At 42.3% G+C, this 18,261-nt stretch overlaps 1 protein-coding gene across 34 annotated transcripts in view; it reads right to left on the minus strand.

Annotated features, from left to right (window-relative positions):
* Nucleotides 1–18,261, minus strand: part of LOC134225499 (patronin) — a 303,747-nt gene that overhangs the window by 127,642 nt on the left and 157,844 nt on the right. For 31 of the 34 annotated variants that reach the window (XM_062705624.1, XM_062705622.1, XM_062705621.1 and 28 more), the window contains 2 exons: nucleotides 18,125–18,234; nucleotides 4,610–4,792 (listed from right to left, as the gene is read on the minus strand). In XM_062705624.1, the coding sequence (XP_062561608.1) occupies nucleotides 4,610–4,792; nucleotides 18,125–18,234 (293 nt within the window). The remainder of the gene's footprint in view (nucleotides 1–4,609; nucleotides 4,793–18,124; nucleotides 18,235–18,261) is intronic. The other 3 variants (XM_062705634.1, XM_062705649.1, XM_062705648.1) reach the window with 1 other exon arrangement.

An 18,261-nucleotide genomic window follows, 5' to 3' on the forward strand; every position in this document is an offset into this window, starting at 1 on the left:
TCCTGGAGGAACTTCCGGAGGAATTCCTGGAGGAACTTCCGGAGGAATTCCTGGAGGAACTTCCGGAGGAATTCCTGGAGGAACTTCCGGAGGAATTCCTGGAGAAACTTCCGGAGGAATTCCTGGAGGAACTTCCGGAGGAATTCCTGGAGGAATTTCCGAGGAATTCCTGGAGGAACTTCCGGAGGAATTCCTGGAGGAACTTCCGGAGGAATTCCTGGAGGAACTTCCGGAGGAATTCCTGGAGGAACTTCCGGAGGAATTCCTGGAGGAACTTCCGGAGGAATTCCTGGAGGAACTTCCGGAGGAATTCCTGGAGGAACTTCCGGAAGAATTTCGGAAGGAACTTCTGGAGGAATTCCTGGAGGGACTTCCGGAGGAATTCCTGGAGGGACTTCCGGAGGAATTCCTGGAGGGACTTCCGGAGGAATTCCTGGAGGAACTTTCGGAGGAGTTCCTGGAGGAATTTGCGGAGCAATTCCTGGAGGAATTCCTGGAGGAACTTCCGGAGGAATTCCTGGAGGAACTTCCGGAGGAATTTCTGAAGGAACTTCTGGAGGAATTCCTGAAGGAACTTCTGGAGGAATTCCTGAAGGAACTTTTGGAGGAATTCCTGGGGGAACTTCCGAAGGAACTCCTCGGGGAACTTCCGGAGGAATTCCTGGTGTGAATTTTTTTGACAGTTGCTATAACATTTAGAAAATTCAAATATCTCTCTATTAGTTAAACTTACTCAGTTATGACTATAAAATCGTTCAGATGGAGTAAAACCAAAGTGCAGAATTTTTTCCCTGAGCGTAGGACAACCTGGGCGACAGTATGGTTTTGGCCTCCTGAACAAAATTGTAAAAGACGACAGCTTTTTGAATCTTGCGAATTCCAAAATATTTGAACCAACCAGTATTCTCATAAACACTAGCGTCGCCAAGCGGACGAGTTCCGAAATAATATAATCAGCGACAGTATGGTTTTGGCTTCCTGAACAAAATTGTAGAAGACGACAGCTTTTTGAATCTTGCGAATTCCAAAATATTTGACCCAACGAGTATTCTCATACACACTAGCGTCGCCAAGCGGACGAGTACCAAAATAATATAATCAGCGACAGTATGGTTGTGGCCTCCTGAACAAAATTGTAGAAGACGACAGCTTTCTAAATCTTACGGATTCCGAAATATTTGACTCAACGGGCATTCCCATATACACTAGCGCCGCCAAGCGGACGAGTTCCGAGACAATATGATCCTCGACAGTATGGTTTTACACTCCTGAACAAGATTGTAGAAGACGTCAGCTTTCTAAATCTTACAGATTTCGAAATATTTGACCCAGCGATCTTTCTCATATACACTAGCGCCGCCAAGCGGACGAGTTCCGAAATAATATGATCTTCAACAGTATGGTTTTGGCCTCCTGAATAAAATTGTACGGCAACTTTCTAAATCTTACGAATTCCGAAATATTTGACCCAACGAGTAATCCCATATACACTAGCGCCGCCAAGCGGACGAGTTCCTAAATAATATGATCTTCAACAGTATGGTTTTGGCCTCCTGGACAAAATTGTAAAAGACGACAGCTTTCTAAATCTTTCGTATTCCGGAATATTTGACCCAACGAGTATTCCCATATACACTAGCGCCGCCTAGCGGACGGGTTCCGAAATAATATGATCTGCGACAGTATGGTTTTACACTTCTGAACAAGATTGTAGAAGACGGCTTTCTCATATACACTAGCGCCGCCAAGCGGACGAGTTCACAAATAATATTATCTGCGACAGTATGGTTTTGGCCTCCTGAACAAAATTGTAGAAGACGACAGCTTTCTAAATCTTTCGTATTCCGAAATATTTGACCCAACAAGTATTCCCATATACACTAGCGCCGCCTAGCGGACGGGTTCCGAAATAATATGATCTGCAACAGTATGGTTTTACACTTCTGAGAAAAATTGTAGAAGACGTCAGCTTTCTAATTCTTTCGTATTCCGAAATATTTGACCCAACGTGTATTCCCATATACACTAGCGCCGCCTAGCGGACGGGTTCCGAAATAATATGATCTGCGACAGTATGGTTTTACACTCCTGAACAAGATTGTAGAAGACGGCAGCTTTCTAATTCTTTCGTATTCCGAAATATTTGACCCAACGAGTATTCCTATATGCACTAGCGCCGCCAAACGGACGAGTTCCGAAATAATATGATCTGCTACTGTATGGTTTTGGCCTCCTGAACTAAATTGTAGAAGACGTCAGCTTTCTAAATCTTTCGTATTCCGAAATATTTGACCCAGAGATCTTTGTCATATACACTAGCGCAGGTAAGCGGACGAGTTCCGAAATAATATGATCTGCGACAGTATGGTTTTATACTCCTGAGAAAAATTGTAGAAGACGTCAGCTTTCTAAATCTTTCGTATTCCGAAATATTTGACCCATCGATTATTCCCATATACACTAGCGCCGCCTAGCGGACGAGTTCCGAAATAATATGATCTGCGACAGTATGGTTTTACACTCCTGAGAAAAATTGTAGAAAACGTCAGCTTTCTAATTCTTTCGTATTCCGAAATATTTGACCCAACGAGTATTCCCATATACACTAGCGCCGCCTAGCGGACGAGCTCCGAAATAATATGATCTGCGACAGTATGGTTTTACACTTCTGAACAAGATTTTAGAAGACGGCAGCTTTCTGAATCTTACAGATTTCGAAATATTTGACCCAGCGATCTTTCTCATATACATTAGCGCCTCCAAGCGGACGAGTTCCGAAATAATATAATCAGCGACAGTATGGTTTTGGCCTCCTGAACAAAATTGTAAAAGACGACAGCTTTCTAAGTCTTACGGATTCCGAAATATTTGACCCAGCGATCTTTCTCATATACACTAGCGCCGCCAAGCGGACGAGTTCAGAATTAATATGATCTGCGACAGTATGGTTTTGGCCTCCTGAACAAAATTGTAGAAGACGACAGCTTTCTAAATCTTTCGTATTCCGAAATATTTGACCCAACAAGTATTCCCATATACACTAGCGCCGCCTAGCGGACGGGTTCCGAAATAATATGATCTGCGACAGTATGGTTTTACACTTCTGAACAAGATTGTAGAAGACGGCAGCTTTCTAAATCTTACAGATTTCGAAATATTTGACCCAGCGATCTTTCTCATATACACTAGCGCCGCCAAGCGGACGAGTTCCGAAATAATATAATCAGCGACATGGTTTTGGCCGCCTGAACAAAATTGTAGAAGACGGTTACTTTCTAAATCTCACGGATTTCAGAATATCTTACTAATATTAGCATGAACATCAAGCTGGTGAGCACCAACCACGCAATTTGTATGAAAATCACGACTTGCTCCGACTCCGACGTTTGGAGGACTACAGAGGTCATTTTCGGTCCGATCGGAGGTCTCAACATCTCAGACATATCTTGATAGACAGAAAAATTAGTGAGTCCCTAAATTGTTTAAATCGGTTCACTAACGGCTGAGATATAGCGATTTGAAAATAGCGTTCCGACTGTTTGGGAGGCACGGTCGGAGGAGTGTTAACCGGATCGAATGTAGTCGCAGCCAAAAACAGATACAAGATTGTTAAATGCACTTCGTCGTACAGCAGCAGTTTATCACATCAGCGAACATTTACCTACTGCTGCTGTTTTAGGCACGACAGGTTGCGTTGGTCGTTTTTCCATGAAGTTATGTTTGCAGCTGTAACTGAAATCTGCCGACTGTGCTCAAACGAAATCTGCAAAAGTGCTGCACATACTAAGTACCATGTGGATGTGCAAAAGAATAAGCTTGGTGTACGGAAACTAGAGCATCGGTCATTTTTTTCTACTAACTACTCATCAAACGGTTTACATGGTACATACATAGTACTTTATGATAATGACACGCATTCTTGACAGATGTCACTTCAAACAGATAGAGTAACTGTTATGTGCATTCATGCTGCTACTTCGTGTAACGAGCCGGGGTTTGAGCCTGCCACTTGAACTAAATCACACCGAATTGATTTAAAATAAAAACTAGGTGAAGGGTTAGGCGAGAGAAAAAAAAACGAATACAGAAGTGGACCATTGAAATCGGTGAGATGAGAGCGACAGCTACGAAGCTAGGATTGAACTTCATCATTTGTGAAAGAAAAATGAACAGCATGCCAGGGGAAAAGAAATGCCACAAACTGAAGGATGACCAGCAAAATGAAATGAGTTAAGAGAGTCGCGGATGCAGGGAATGGAAACACAAAAACGAGCCGAATTCGGATAGCAACATTTCACTACTCTACGCTGCAAACTACACTTAAAATAGGAAATCTTAGAAAAATTAACATTAGGATAGGCTTGTTGGGACAACTTTCCTCGAAAAGAATGATCGTAAACACACATAATACACGAAGTTAAAAGTTAAACAAGATAACAAAATATCTAATACTATTTAAAAAAAAGTTATCACACATAGAGGAGAAAAAATAACAAAAACAGTACACACCAAAATAAAAATAATACAAACAAACAAAATGAAGAAAAACAAACAATATTCCTGTGGTTCCCTCCACGCTAATTTAAAACCAAATAGCTTTCACAGGCACCTTGAAACGGTGGCCTCGGATGGGCACCGCCATTGCCGTTGCCGCTTCCAGCGCTTGCAGCACTACCGCCGCTGCCCGGCGGCGAATCGAGCCCGGAACGCAGCTCGGGAATGGCCAGGATCGGCGGATGGGTGGCGAAGCCGCGCCGATGCGCAATGCCGTGCTCGTTCGTTGCAGCCGAATCTGCAATCCGAGGGGGTGGATACACAGTAACGAAACGAAAGGTAACGCGCGGGTACGCATGAGTAGATAGTAATGTAGGTGAGCATGGGGAACGACATTGCAACACGGCAGCGCACGTTGTTGGTGATATGATGACACGGAGTGGGGGTAAAGTGAGAAGCGGATGAGTGAATTGTAGATTGTAGTAGGGAAGATCACATCTAGGAGATTTGGATTAAAGCAGCAATGAGATATGGTGATTGAAGATGAATTAATACCAATGTTAAGATTACAAGGCGGATTTTTAAAATTGAGTGTCAGTTGGATATTAATTGATGATATAGAATAGATAAAGAATTAAAATGAAGTACCAATGATCTAACTTGTTTGATTATGCAGAAATTACTAATGGAAATTATCCAATCTGACTATTTATTTATACCCATGTGAGAAAGTCAGTAAATTTACCCTACCATTTTCTACCAATTTTATACAATTTCATACAGATTCCATATATCTAATATTGCTTTCGTTTAAGAAATAGTTTTGAAATTTTAATCAAAACAGTAGTTTTTCGCTAAATGTTTGTCAATGATAATTCAAAGGCCCAGATGAGACTGCCATATACAATATTTCAGATCACGAACACTAATCCGTTCGAATGGTAGTGCATAAAGTTTTAAGGTATAATCACACTTGTTGACGCATTTTATTTACAGAAATAAAAATCCAAAAAGGCTTGAAAATAGAGGTATACCCTGTTAGGCATAAGTACGTTAGGCATAAAGACGTTAGGCATAAATACGTTAGAGGACGTTTGGCATAAGTACGTTAGGCATAAGTACGTTAGGCATAAGTACGTTAGGCATAAAGGACGTTAGGCATAATGGACGATAGGCATAATGTACGTTAGGCATAAAATGACCCAAAGAACAGCCCATGACATCAAGAAGGCAGAATTATGCCAAACGTCCATTATGCCTAACGTACTTATGCCTAACGTCGCGGACCCTGAAAATAGCATCCCTAAAGTGACAAGCGGAGTGTTTTGCAGAATTATAGAAAACAATAGGAACTTGCATTCTTAAGGTATGAACGACAAAAAAAATCCTTTGTCCCTTTGTCACCCTTTTCCCTTTCAGGCCCAAAATTTCCCAAGCGTTATTACACAGTACATTTGATATATTCCATTTGTTTTCGTGATTGATGTACTGTTCTTGAGTTCAAAACTTGCGATTTACTGTCACGATGCTTGACTTTTTCGTCACTGAAAGTTAGGATATATATTCAAACATCTCCCAGAAGGTTAGATGGTTTTTGACAAGGTTAGATGGTTTTTGGGACTTTCTGGGTCATCCAAACTGTCATTGAGTCCAAGCTATGCGATCTACAGCCCCAATGTCTGCCTTTTCGACACTTAAAATCTGGATGTGTATTGATACATACCAACAGACCAACAGATATGATAATATATATTTCAGAACATACGATCTATAACTAAACTATAAACTAGCTTGATTCATCGTTCAAGATACAAATATTTAATTAAAACCAATCCAATACAACTTTTAGAAGATCACCAATTATGGTTAGGTGCTTTTGGAATGTTCCGGATCATCCGGATTATCCTTGAGTTCATGACTTGTGATCTATATCCACGAAACTAGCTTTTTTGATACTCATAACCGCTACATCTCTGGTAGTTCGAATATATGTAATCAACACATATGTAAATGCAATGCTGGAAATTAGCAAGTCTAGACACCACATCTCGGATAGCAGAATATTATTCAAATTGTCCGATACTCAGTTCGTTCGGACCAAATTCGAACCATATAGTTCACATGACCTTGAATAGTTTGGATTACCCAGAATATCCCAAAGCAATCCGACGATATATGTTGATCTTCCAGGAGATGTAGTGAACATAGCTAAATGAATATCAAAACTTTGAGTAACGAAAAAAGCGTTTTAGCAGCTGTAGATCTTAAATACCGAACTCTAGAATAGGTTGGATGACCCAGAATACCCCTTAACTATCTTGCGGTGTTTTTCTCACCTTTCATAGTATGTAATGGAAACGGTTGAATACATTTCAAAACTTAATATAAAAAATAAAATCCAGTCCAGAACTCAAGAATAGTTTGGTTGGCCCAGGAATTCCTTAAAATTATCTAACGATATACGTCGACCTCCCAAGACATGTTACGAGCATATTTCAAAGCATATCGAAACTTAACAAAAAAAAACCTTTTTAGTTGTTGTCTGTAGATCTCATGTCCTGAACTCAAGGACAATTTGGATGACTCAGAATATCTCAAAACTATCTGACGATATATGTTGATCTTCCAAGAGGGGTTAAGGACATAATTCCATGCATATAGATTCTTTGAGTAAAGGAAAAAGCTTTTTTTGCAGCTGTAGATTTCAAGTCCTGAACTCGAGAATAGTTTGGATGGCCTAGGAAGGTCAAAGGAGTTTAGAGATAATTGTGTATCACGGTAGCTCTTGCTGTAACTTTGCTGCCTATACAAATTATTTTAAATTTTCGAACTTCACCATACCCAGGACGTTCTAGGTTGTCGTGAGGCATTAACCGCCCATGCCTGATTTTTTCCCTGATATGGGAGTTAATTTGAAGCCATTTTGCTGAAGACAGTGTTCTCTTTTATGCATTTTTCATTTGTGATTATATATGACCCCGTGGCCCTGAAAGAGTTAAAAGTCGACCAAGAGAATCTTCTCTTGTAACATTTGCTCTTTTGCCAGATAGAGCTTGATGTGTCTTTCCTAAATTCATCGTGAAGACGCAGTTACAGAGGTAATTATTTACAAATAAATAAAATTCACATATTAGCATTCCCAAATTATTGGAATTGGAATCATTGTTCGAGTAACTGAAACATGCACAGTGGTCAGGAAATCCATCTCGTTGAATCAATTGACTTACATTTTCTGTACACGAAGTAGCAAACAGAACTGCACCGGTTGGAAATAAGTTAGGCTAGAACATCTGCTAGTCCGTTCTATGAAGCCGAAGCGGCAAAATTACTACATTAAGAATTCTCCCTAAAAATATAAAATGTCCAATCAAGAAATCAGTGTAGAAGCAATGAATAAATATAAAATTTAACTAAATTATGAAAAATTTCCATACACTTAGGGAATTTTCCAAACAAAAATACATTAGCTCTTTTAAAAGTAAAAATTACAATTATAAAGATGGATTTTCCATTATAAAATATAGTGCTAATGTAAGTATCTTGAAAAATTCTTTATTGTTCATGAGCTATTTTATATTTATTTATTGTTTCTATCCTGAATTCTTTATTGACAATTTCCCAACTTTCAATGAAAGAAAAGATAGCAGGGACTATGTCCAAGGGGTTTGACAGTTGGCTTTGTTAAACCTCTACGAAAAGCTGTCAACACATGGACGTATATGGTGTCGTGTAGGATGCTGAAGTGGAGGCGATAGAGGTACTGCTCCATACAACATGTATGTATATCGTCTTCAATTTAGCATCTTGTATTGAACCATGTACGATTTTATGTTGACTGGGAAGTGACCGTGTGCCGCTCAAAGTGCACAAGCCCAACACGAGTGCCAACCGGCACATCAGGATTAATACCAGTGAGATCCTGATTTCGGTATACTGGTCACGTCAAACGACACACACCCACGCGCGCGATAGTAATGCAAACTAAACGACATCTATATACATAAAAAGGAATTTCTGTCTGTCTGAACCGTATAGACTCCGAAACTAATGAACCGATCGGCGTGAAAATGTGTATGTTGAGGTTTTTGGGGCCGGGGAAGGTTCTTAAGATGGTTCGAGACCCCTCCCTTCTTTGTAAAGGGGGGCTCACATAAAAATAATACATAAATTTCTTCATAACTCGAGAAATTAATTTTAGTCTGATAACTAACTGACTCAAGTCGAGTCAAGTACAAGACACTGAAGACGGCCTTACTGTTGAGCTCGAAATACGTATCTGTCAAGATACAATTAAGTGGTGGAATTCAATGGGATTGTATTAACTCGTCTTATGACAAGTGAAGACATTCCACTAAAAAGCTCAAAATAATTTTCTTATCAGACTAAAATTAGTCGAAGAAGTCGAGTCAAGTACAAGACACTGAAGACGGCCTTACTGACTCGAGTCGAGTCAAGTACAAGACACTGAAGACGGCCTTACTGTTGAGGTCGAAATACGTATCTGTCAAGATACAATTAAGTGGTGGAATTCAATGGGATTGTATTAACTCGTCTTATGACAAGTAATTTTAGTCTGCTAATGTAAAATAAACGTAAATTACAAAATATGTCTGGCGAATTCGTGAACCGGCAAAAATACACCGTGATTTAATTCATGAATTCGGGAACACCAGTCAGTTTTCCAGAATGTTCCAGAAAACGTGACTGTATTCCCGAATCCGTGACTGTTGTTCACGAAAAAATACACCGTGAACTCGTTAGTTCACGAATTCATGAACGCTTTTTTTGCGTGTGGAGGAGGTGAATGAACCACGAGTTGCATCAGCTGTTGGGAGAACCATCCATCGTTCACACCGCGAAAATCGAACGACTGCGGTGGGCCGGGCACGTAGCCAGAATGTCGGACAATAACCCGGTGAAAATGGTTCTCGACAACGATCCGACGGGCACAAGAAGGCGAGGTGCGCAGCGGGCAAGGTGGATCGATCAGGTGGAAGATGACTTGCGGACCCTCCGTAGACTGCGTGGTTGGCGACGTATAGCCATGGACCGAGCCGAATGGAGAAGACTCTTATATACCGCACAGGCCACTTCCGCCTTAGTCTGAGTAAATAAATAAATAAATAAATAGATGTTGCATAGGTCTTTCCATGATGAATGCCGATCTATGTTACTGAATACCCCACCCAACTAACAAAACTTCCTTCCCGTGGTAATTGTGGAGATGCAGAGGTATTCTCGGTGTCTAGTAAAGCTTGTGCACGATAAAATCTGGACACCTTTATACACGTATAACTTTTGAATTACCTCATAAAACGAGTCAAATAGTTTGTAGAGTGATAAATGTATGTCCTTACTTACTGAAAATATATTTCTTATAACTGTTACAAGTACTTAGTGAATGATGGCGTCGAAGAAATGGGAGGTTCGAAAAGTAATTGTGTGCAGCCGCAATTAAATTCGGGACTCTCAATCCGGGAACTGGCTGAAAACTGTTTGTATTCATGTGAACACTGCTCATAGCGTTTTGAAATTTGTCGATGCTTGTTTGACAATATCTAACACGTCGGAGAGTGGAACAAAAACGGATTTTATGAACCGCCAGCAGGAAGCGAAGGTGAAACGAATCCTATTGAGGACACAAGATCTTTCGGCACGTATTATTTATCGGGAAATGCAAATGTCATCAACTTTCATGCATACATCGAAGCATCGACAATGAATGGAGCCATTTGAAGTGAAAACTATGCCGGATTAAACCAACTACAGCTTAATTTTGCTAAATTAATTAATTTTTTTTGCGCCTAACAAGCATAGGTCCTCACAAGTTCCAATACTCACGCTTCCACGGGTCTTCCGATGACAATTGACCGCCAGCTAAGGGTTGCGTACTTAGCTGGTAGTGCAGCCTGGGCACTGTTGTCCTTCTGACATCAGCTAGAGTGAGAGGGTGCGTACTATGGGGTCTGCCTAGGATGTGGTGGGGTTCGACAGTGGGCTCTGTTGAACTTCTATAAAAAGCTGCATGTGTCCCCAAGCAGGCCCTATCAAAGCGACCGTGTGCCGCTCAAAGCGCACTAGCCTAGTCCTGGTGTTGGGTGGGACTTTAAACAAATTTGACCCGACTGATCGAGCGTCTGTCCACCAAAGAGGTGCGGCTCCAACAGCGTCTGTTCTGGCATCCAGCGGCTGAGTATGAAATGCTATTCCCCGGAAGCTATACCTAAGATGGCAGCCCCATCCCGGTGGATAGGGAACCTTGGGCCAACAACCTACTGTTCCCGAAACATCAATTTGTTCGAGAATCCGATAATGAAAGAATACGGACTGACTTTACGGCGACGACTCTTAGCGCGAAACAACGGACACGAATAGGAACATGGAACGTTTTAACCCTAGCCCAGCAGGGTAAATTGGCACAACTTGCCAATGAGGCACGCCGCATGAAGCTTGAGATCCTGGGACTGAGTGAAGTCCGTTGGCCAAACTTTGGAGAACACAGAACGCCGTCGGGACAAGTTCTGCTATACTCTGGTTTACGAGGTGAACACGCTCCCCGGCATCGCGGAGTTGGCTTCCTACTAAGCGCTCAGGCACACTCTGCGCTTATGAAGTGGGAACCTATAAGTGAAAGGATAATCGTTGCCAGATTTAGAACACGGGTCCGAAACCTTACTATAATCCAATGTTATGCGCCAACCGATGCTGCCGATCTGCAAGACAAAGAGAACTTCTACAGTCAACTCAATGCCGTCGTAGATAGAATTCCGAAGGGTGATATCAAGATCTGTTTGGGCGACTTCAATGCGAAGATCGGATCCGACAACTCGAACCATGAGCGCATTATGGGACGCCATGGTCTCGGAGAAATGAGCGAAAACGGAGAGCTGTTCGCAGAATTTTGTGGTAATAACGACATGGTGATAGGGGATCGCTCTTCCCTCATCGACCGGTTCACAAGGTCACGTGGGTCTCCCGTGACGGCTTTACAGAAAATCAAATCGACCACATCTGCATCAGCCGAAAATGGAAACGGAGCCTTCTTGATGTACGGAATAAACGTAGTGCCGATATCGCGTCTGATCATCACCTCCTCATCGGCGAAATACGCCTGCGCATTGCACGGATTCGTCGGCAGGAGGAAAGAGTTGGACGACGATTCAACACACGCCGACTGGAAAGATGCCACGGTGAAACGGTCCTTCGTTGAAGAACTGGAGACGCGTGCTGCAGATATTCCGGAAGGTGGCAGCGTGGAAGACCAATGGACCGCCATCAAGAATGCCTTCATCGCCACCAGCGAGAACAATCTGGGCGAACTACGCACCCAGAGAAAACAATGGATCACCGATGAGACCTGGAGGAAGATAGAGGAGCGAAGAGAAGCCAAAGCCGCGATAGAGCGATCGAAAACCAGAGGAGCCAAAGTCTTAGCCCGTCAACGATACACGGCTCTTGAGAAGGAAGTAAAACGCTCATGTCGACGGGACAAGCGAGCGTGGGCAGACTCTCTGGCCGACGAAGGAGAGAGAGCCGCCGCAACCGGGGACATTCGCCTCCTCTACGATATCTCACGACGCTTAAGCGGGGCGAAGATGAATGCAACGATGCCTGTGAAAGACGCGAATGATCAGTTATTGACCGACCCAACTGACCAGCTGAAACGCTGGTTCGAGCACTTCGAACAACTTTTTCAAGTGCCAACCAGGCCATCACCACCTCGGCATGATCTGCCTAGGATCCGACGTATAACACGTGTCAATACCGAAGCTCCATCACTGCTAGAGATTCAAACAGCCATCCAAAGCATGAAATCGAATAAAGCCCCAGGGGTTGACCGCATATCAGCCGAGATGCTCAAAGCTGACCCCATGACATCCGCTCAACTACTGCATCGTTTATTTCGTAATATCGTTTATTCGTACCGTTCTCAAAGTTCTGTGCAAAATTATCCTAGCCCGGATTCAGGAGAAGATCGATGCGACTCTCCGGCGGCAGCAAGCCGGAAGATCCTGTGTGGACCATATTGTCATGCTCCGCATCATTTTGGAGCAGGTCAACGAATTCCAAGAGTCCCTTTACTTGGTATTCATTGACTATGAAAAGCTTTCGACCGTCTCAATCACGAGAATATGTGGGGCGCCCTGAGACGCAAGGGGTTCCTGAGAAAATCATCGGCCTCATCGAAGCACAGTACGAGGCCTTTTCGTGTAGAGTGCTGCACAATGGGGTCCTGTCCGACCCTATCCGGGTCGTAGCTGGTGTGAGGCAAGGATGTATTCTATCACCGTTACTGTTCCTCATCGTAATCGATGAGATTCTGGTAGATGCGATTGACCGTGAACCAAACCGCGGGCTGTTATGGCAGCCTATAACCATGGAGCACCTAAACGACTTCGAATTGGCGGATGACGTTGCACTACACGCGCAACGGCGCTCTGATATGCAGAGTAAGCCTAACGACCTTGCCGATCGCTCCTCCTCGGCAGGTTTAGTCATCAACGTCAACAAAACCAAATCGTTGGATGTAAACACGGTGACTCCTTCCAGTTTCACAGTAGCCGGGCAACCAGTGGAGAATGTTGAAAGCTTCCAATATCTTGGTAGCCAAATGGCATCAGACGGCGGTACCAAGATCGACATAGGCGCACGGATCAAGAAAGCAAGGGCTGCCTTTGCGAGTTTAAGAAATATCTGGAAAAACAGGCAGATAAGTGAACGCACCAAAATACGAATTTTCAACTCTAACGTGAAATCTGTGCTGTTATACGCTAGCGAAACATGGTGTGTATCAGTGGAGAACACTCAACGGCTGCAGGTGTTCATTAACAGATGCCTGCGGTATATAATTCGGGCCTGGTGGCCTCACAACTGGATCTCAAACAACGAGCTCCATCGTCGTTGTCACCAGAGGCCGATAGCAACAGAAATTCGGGATCGGAAGTGGGGCTGGGTCGGCCACACTCTACGTAGGGGCGGAAACGAAATCTGTAAGCAAGCATTAGACTGGAACCCAGCAGGACATCGCAGCAGAGGCAGACCCAGAGGCTCATGGCGGCGAAGCCTCAATAAAGAAATAAAAGAAGTCGACCGAAATCTAACCTGGCAACAGGTTAAAGCGATAGCCGGGCATCGCTCAGGATGGAGATATTTCAAGTCGGCCCTTTGCACCACCGGAGGTGTGCAGGATCCATAAGTAAGTAAGTACAGCTTTACTCCTAAAGATATGTGTCCAGATTTTGGCGCGAACAAGCCTTAGCAACAGTAACCACACACTAACAGTCCCTCCCTTTCTCAACTGACTGTAAGGACTTGGCCGGCGCCGTTATTAATCAACATTTGCGAGCTGCTAACACGTGCACTTCGAGAATTTTTTGCTGGGCCCTCCCCAATAAAGCACCGCAGAATAAATACTTGGAAGGAGCTGTTACCACCAATAAAAGAGCAGGTGCAAGTATTTTTTTTGGTACTTGTTAAGGTTGAATAACAATGAACTCATTTGATAGTTAATTTAGTGTTTAGTTATTTTACCGCTAGCGGACCATAATCATATGTTGATGAAATAAATTCTTTGTGATTCATAGAACATGATCCTGCGCGATGTGGGATTTTGCGTAAAAGGAAATCAAAGACTCAACTGCATGACTAATTTTGTGTTCTAGGCCCTTCACAAAAAACGGAACGTTGATATTCATAAGTCTAGTTACCTTACGGAAACCTTACGTTTTGTATGTTTATTTGTTCAATTGGCTGGTCTCGTCAATTTTGAACATTTGTCATATGATTCGTCAAAATTGCTCAATTAATTGTCCAATAGATTCATTCAAATCAGACTAAAAAAAGAAAAAAATGTTATTTTCCAAACCTCGTTGTAATAAGCATCGTAAAAAACATCTATCACAAACTTACTTATGTAAGAATAATCGGACTGGTGGGGTGATAAACACCGTTAACCCTCTTTAGCCGTGCGGCTACAAAGCAAGACCATGCTGAGGGTGGCTGGGTTCAATTCCCGGTGCCGGTCTGGGCAATTTTCGGATTGGAAATTTTCTCGACTTCCCTGGGAATAAAAGTATCATCGTGCTAGCCTCATGATATACGAATGCAAAAATGGTAACCTGGCTAAGAAACCTCGTAGTTAAAAACTGTGGAAGTGCTTAATGAACACTAAGCTGCGAGGCGGCTCTGTCCCAGTGTAGGGATGTAATGCCAAGAAGAAGAAGAAGAAGAACCTTCCTGCAACGTTAACCTTCCAATTAATGCAGAACACGGGTTAAAAACTTTACGATAATTCAATGTTAGGTGCCTACCGATAACGCCGAGGTACAGAACAAATAAAGTTTTAAAGTAGACTGCATACCGTCGCGGATAAAGTTCTGAAGAGTGACATCAGGATCTACATGGACGACTTTAATGTCAAGATCCGCTCCGACAACACGAATTATGAGCATGGAAATGTGCGTCATGGTCTCGGAATAATAAGTGAAAACGTTGAGCTGTTTGCACAATTCTGTGGCAATAACGACTTGGATCCGGAACCAACCTCATGTCCGGAATAAACGCAAGGCTGACAACTCGTCCATTACCTTCTAATTCGCAAGATCCGATTCGTTTGAATTCATTGGTGAGAGGAGAGATTTGGACGGTGATTCCACATTACGCCGACTAGAAGATCCAGTAGTGAAGAGGTCGTTCGTTGGAGAACTTGGAACTCGGGCAGCGGATGTTTCGCTGCGTAGCAGAGCAGTTGACTGCCATCGAGAATGAATTTATCGACACAAGCGAGAACAAATTGGGTGTGTTGCGCACTCAACGAAAGAGGGAACCTCACATGCAACCTGGCGGAAGATTGAGTCGCGATAGAATGAGCAAGAACACAGGGGTCTCATTGCACATCTCCTTTCGACAGCTCTTTCATATGACAGTTTGCATGGTTTGCTCGTTTCGAGTCGAGATGCGCAATGCCACCCCATATCAGCCAGATACGAATTTCGTCAACGTTATTCGGCTTTAGAAAAGAAAGTTGAACGCTACTACAGACGGAACAAGCGAGCTTGGGTTGACTCCAAGGCTAACTAAGGAAAGAAATCCGCAACAATTGGCTATATTCGCCTCCTCTACGATATCTCACTATGTCAGAGTGAAGCAAGGTTGCCAGTGAAAGACGCGATAGGCTAATTACTTCCCTAGCAGCACGCATAATCCACACAGGTTACTGCAATGCAACTCATATGTGACCAGATCCAGTCACAATCAAGTTACTTAAACCATTTTTGCTAAACATGTGCTGCTCGGGTCACTGACCCAACTTATCAGCAGAAACGTTGGTCCGAGCACATCGAGCAACTTCTTCAAGTTTCGACACCCAACATGCTATCAATATTTCGGCATGAGCCCACGTTAGCTCCGAAGCCACATCATTGCAGGATGTCTGGGTCATATTGTCACGCTTCGTGTCATCCTGGAGCAAGTCAACGACTTCCAAAATAAGATCATGTTTGGTGCGATAGACCGTGTAACAAACCGATTTTACTATTGAACATAGTTGCCTTACTAGTACAACGTCGCTCTGATATGCGACGTTGTACTATCTAGACCAGGTCAGTCAAACACTTCTCTACGATGGATCTAACCAAGAACGTCAACACGGACATCCCTCCCATCTTTACAGTAGTTGGGCAAGCAGTAGAAAGCTTTCAATATCTGGGCAGCTGGTTAGAGTCGAACGGTGAAACCAAGAACGACATAGGAACGCGGCCCAAGCAAGCTAGAGCCACTTTTCGAGTTTACAGAATATATGGCGATCCAATTAGATTAGTCAACGCACCAAAATTCAAATATTCAACTCTAATGTGAAACTGTAAGGAAAATTATTTTGGTCTTTGCAGTAGACAACATTCAAATCTCTTCAATATATTTATGAGAAAATAACCATTGGATTATGTGACATAATTTTTCCATAGAAAGAATGATCCTTGTAATCGTTACATTTCATAATTTCATGTGTGTGTTGCATATGAAAAATCAATAAAGAAAAATGATCATGATAGAAAAAATATAATGGTACAAAAAGCAACTTAGTTTATGTTTGTGAAATCATAATAAATCATAAATTAGTTATATACGACAAACTTTCATATACTCGAGTTTCTTTTTCTTTCTTAAATATCGCTAATCAGATTATGCTTTGAAGTTATAAAAGCGCAGTCACTAGCACTTTTCGGACACGACTCCATTCCACCGCCAGAATTTCGAATTAAATAATCAACTTTTAAACGTTCAAACCATAAAAAAAAACCTCAACAAAAAAATAACTAAACGAGAACAAGTCCACTGGACGAAAACCAAAAAGCATTCAACGTAAAGCGCCCATTAACAACAACAACTGTCATAACCAGCTACGGAAAGCTACCAAAGATAAACTGATTGGTTACCGAAAAAAGCTACCAACAACCACCAAGAGTTTCTTGGCAGTATACAAACAAGTAGAGTTCTTCAATGTCCAAAACCTATTTTCCTACAATTGCTAAAGAAAAATTCGGTGGTGTGCTTATTGTAAGCATTATTTTATGTGTTTTAAAATTTAGTTGTGAGCTCTACTTGATATAACAATTATCACGATGCAACATTACTTCAACATTGGATCAAATCTGTCATTACCAACCAAAAATGGTAGAACTTTAAACTAATCAAAGAAACAAAATCTCGATAAAAAAAACAAACATATCCTAAGAAGCTTTTTGTTTTGGAAATTAAACTCAGAACTTTTCGATGGGTGAACTGATCATATTTACAGGATTCGTGTACCAAAACTGACGACCACAACCACTACTGACCCTCATCGGAGTTTCAAGCGCATCATTAGCACATGGAAAGCCAATGCACCGAGGAGAGTACGTTTTTAAAGCCAATCCAGCTACAATTATTAGTATGCTGACATAACAGCAGAAGCATCACAAATTCAGCCGTTTTGCCGCAAAAATTTCTTAATGTGATTTGGTGAAAGAATTCAACGAAATTAAGCGGTCGTCGTCGTCGTCGGTGTGTGATGCAAGGAAAAAAATGGAAAAACTTGAGGTAGGTTGCAAAATCGAGGAACGAACTTAAGCCAAAGTAAATTTGCTAAGAAGTGAACAAAAAAAAAGTTATTGGGAAATGTATGCCAAAGATGAGCGAAAAAATAAAAATAACTGAACACAATCGGGGCCAATGTGGAACAGAAAACGGTAAGACCATGACGATGATGATATACCATGGCTCGATTAGGAGAGTAAGGGTGATTGCGAATTGCGATTCGATCACGATATAATAAATGAGTGAACAACATTTAAAAACCATATAATTTATGACCGGGTAAAAGTAGACATCGAATGTGATGAGTAAAACAACAGAAAAAAAATCGACACAATTATGATTACGGACGATGACGCCCTCAAATATTTGAACAGCGGTAATTTGAGAGCAAAAGTGCGCGCGCAACATCAGAAGGATAGATGGTGGTGATGTGAGGAATGGCGAACGGCGAATTTATATCAAACCGTGAAAATAGTAGAGGATGGAAAAGAAGGTAGATGGGTAAACTAACCGGGGCGGGGAAAAATAACTGATAGTACATTGGGTTCGCACTTACCGGCTACCTGCTGCTGTTCCATGCCGGGATAGCATACACACTTGGCCGGATGGATCTCGAACAGATTGAACAGATCGGCCAGTAGAACGACCAGATTTTGCTTCATTGCTCTGTTGGGTAAGGGCGGAGAACAAAAT

The sequence above is a fragment of the Armigeres subalbatus genome, chromosome 3 (genome assembly GCF_024139115.2).
Source record: "Armigeres subalbatus isolate Guangzhou_Male chromosome 3, GZ_Asu_2, whole genome shotgun sequence".
Classification (NCBI taxonomy): domain Eukaryota; kingdom Metazoa; phylum Arthropoda; class Insecta; order Diptera; family Culicidae; genus Armigeres; species Armigeres subalbatus.